A 2,341-nucleotide genomic window follows, 5' to 3' on the forward strand; every position below is an offset into this window, starting at 1 on the left:
TTGACTCAAATTTACCACTGTCATGAAGTACAATATGTGACGAGAAAACAGAATGGCTTGGATAAGTAAAAGCATCTTAAAGTTCTCACCACATAAAGCGACACAGGTCAGATTTGCAAAAAAATGGCATGGTCCTTAAGGTGAAAAATGGCAGGGTCCTGAAGGGGTTAAGTATGCAGTTAGTATAACGTTAGTAAATTTTTTATCTGCATGTTAATTACATTTTATATTTTAACTGTTTGTGTGTAATTAGGGGAAAAAAGAGCCTTTTATCTTATAAAATGTTTCTTTCTTCAGGTAAAGACTGGATAAAAGTCTCCCAAGGTCATCTAATTCCATCTCCTTCTTATGAAATAGAAAGTAATCAATCCCAGCTTAGCAATAATAGAAACGGGCATATTCTGGGTGAGATGTCTGCAAATTCTGAATATGAGAATGATTTTGAAAATAATGCTAATCTTTCTGTGCACAATAAAATTCAGAAAGATGAACGGTCATGTTCTGAAAGAGAGAAAACTTTTAATGTGCTATCAAGTGTTGCTGAAAATCAGACAAATGACTCAGGAGAGAAGCCATATTCATGTTCAGAATGTGGAAAGTGTTTTTGTCAGAAATCACATCTTGTTGAACATCATAAAACTCACACAGGAGAGAAGCCATTTTCATGTTCGGAATGTGGGAAATGTTATAGTAATAAATCAAGTCTTCTGAGACATCAGAGAATTCACACAGGAGAGAAGCCATATTCATGTTCAGAATGTGGGAAATGTTTTAGTCGGAAATCACATCTTGTTGAACATCATAAAACTCACACAGGAGAGAAGCCATTTTCATGTTCGGAATGTGGGAAATGTTATAGTAATAAATCAAGTCTTCTGAGACATCAGAGAATTCACACAGGAGAGAAGCCATATTCATGTTCAGAATGTGGGAAATGTTTTAGTCAGAAATTTAATCTTGTTCAACATCAGAAAACTCACACAGGAGAAAAGCCATTTTCATGTTCGGAATGTGGGAAGAGGTTTAAGAGTCAACATTATCTTAAGATACACCTGAGAACTCATACCGGGGAGCAGCAATATTCATGTTCAGAATGTGGGAAATGTTCTAGTGATAAATCAAGTTTTGTGATACATCAGAGAATTCATACAGGAGAGAATCCATATTCATGTTCAGAATGTGGAAAGTGTTTTCGTCAGAAACCACATCTTTTGAGACATCAGAAAATTCACACAGGGGAGAAGCCATTTTCATGTTCGGAATGTGGGAAATGTTTTAGTAACAAATCAATTCTTGAGGTACATCAGAGAATTCACACCGGGGTTAAGCCATTTTCATGCCCTGAATGTGGGAAATATTTTAATCATAAATCAGATCTTGTGAATCATATGAGAAATTACACTGGCGAGAAGCCATTTCCATGTCCTGAATGTGAAAAGTGTTTTAATTCGAAAGCACAGCTTGATATACATCTGAGAACTCACACAGGAGAGAAGCCATTTTCTTGTCCCGAATGTGAGAAGTGTTTTAATAACAAATCAAGTCTTGTGCAACATCAGAGAATTCACACCGGAGAGAAGCCATTTTCTTGTCCCGAATGTGAGAAGTGTTTTAATAACAAATCAAGTCTTGTGCAACATCAGAGAATTCACACCGGAGAGAAGCCATTTTCTTGTCCCGAATGTGAGAAGTGTTTTAATAACAAATTAAGTCTTGTGCAACATCAGAGAATTCACACCGGAGAGAAGCCATTTTCATGTCATGAATGTGGGAAATATTTTAGTATTAAATCACATTTTGTGCAACATCAAAGAATTCACACAGGAGAGAAGCCATTTTCTTGTCCTGAATGTGAGAAGTGTTTTAATTACAAATCAAGTTTTGTGCAACATCAGAGAATTCACACCGGAGAGAAGCCATTTTCTTGTCCCGAATGTGAGAAGTGTTTTAATAACAAATCAAGTCTTGTGCAACATCAGAGAATTCACACCGGAGAGAAGCCATTTTCATGTCATGAATGTGGGAAATATTTTAATGAAAAATCAAATCTAAATTCACATCTGAGAAATCACACCGGAGAGAAGCCATTTTCATGTCCAGAATGTGAGAAGTGTTTTAGTGAGAAATCAAATCTTGTTCGACATCAGAAAACTCACACAGGAGAAAAGCCATTTTCATGCACTGAATTTTGAAAGTGTTTTAGTGAGAAATAAAGTTTTGTGAGACACCTGAGAATTCACACAGAAGAGAAACCTATTTAATATGCAGAATGTGGGAAATGGTTTGGCTGTAAATTAAAGGGGTTGTCCGGGCTTTTAACCCCTTCATGTATTATGATGTT

General features: G+C 36.1%; 1 protein-coding gene across 1 annotated transcript; it reads left to right on the forward strand.

Moving 5' to 3' along the window:
• Positions 1–410: 410 nt before the first annotated feature.
• Positions 411–1,991, forward strand: LOC120993588 (oocyte zinc finger protein XlCOF7.1-like; the record flags this gene model as incomplete). The annotated part of the gene is made up of 3 exons (XM_040422063.1): positions 411–1,035; positions 1,120–1,386; positions 1,555–1,991. Coding segments are annotated over exons 1-3 (1,329 nt in total), but the record flags the coding sequence as incomplete, so codon positions are not given.
• Positions 1,992–2,341: the final 350 nt, after the last annotated feature.

The sequence above is a fragment of the Bufo bufo genome, chromosome 3 (assembly GCF_905171765.1).
Source record: "Bufo bufo chromosome 3, aBufBuf1.1, whole genome shotgun sequence".
Taxonomy (NCBI): Eukaryota; Metazoa; Chordata; class Amphibia; order Anura; family Bufonidae; genus Bufo; species Bufo bufo.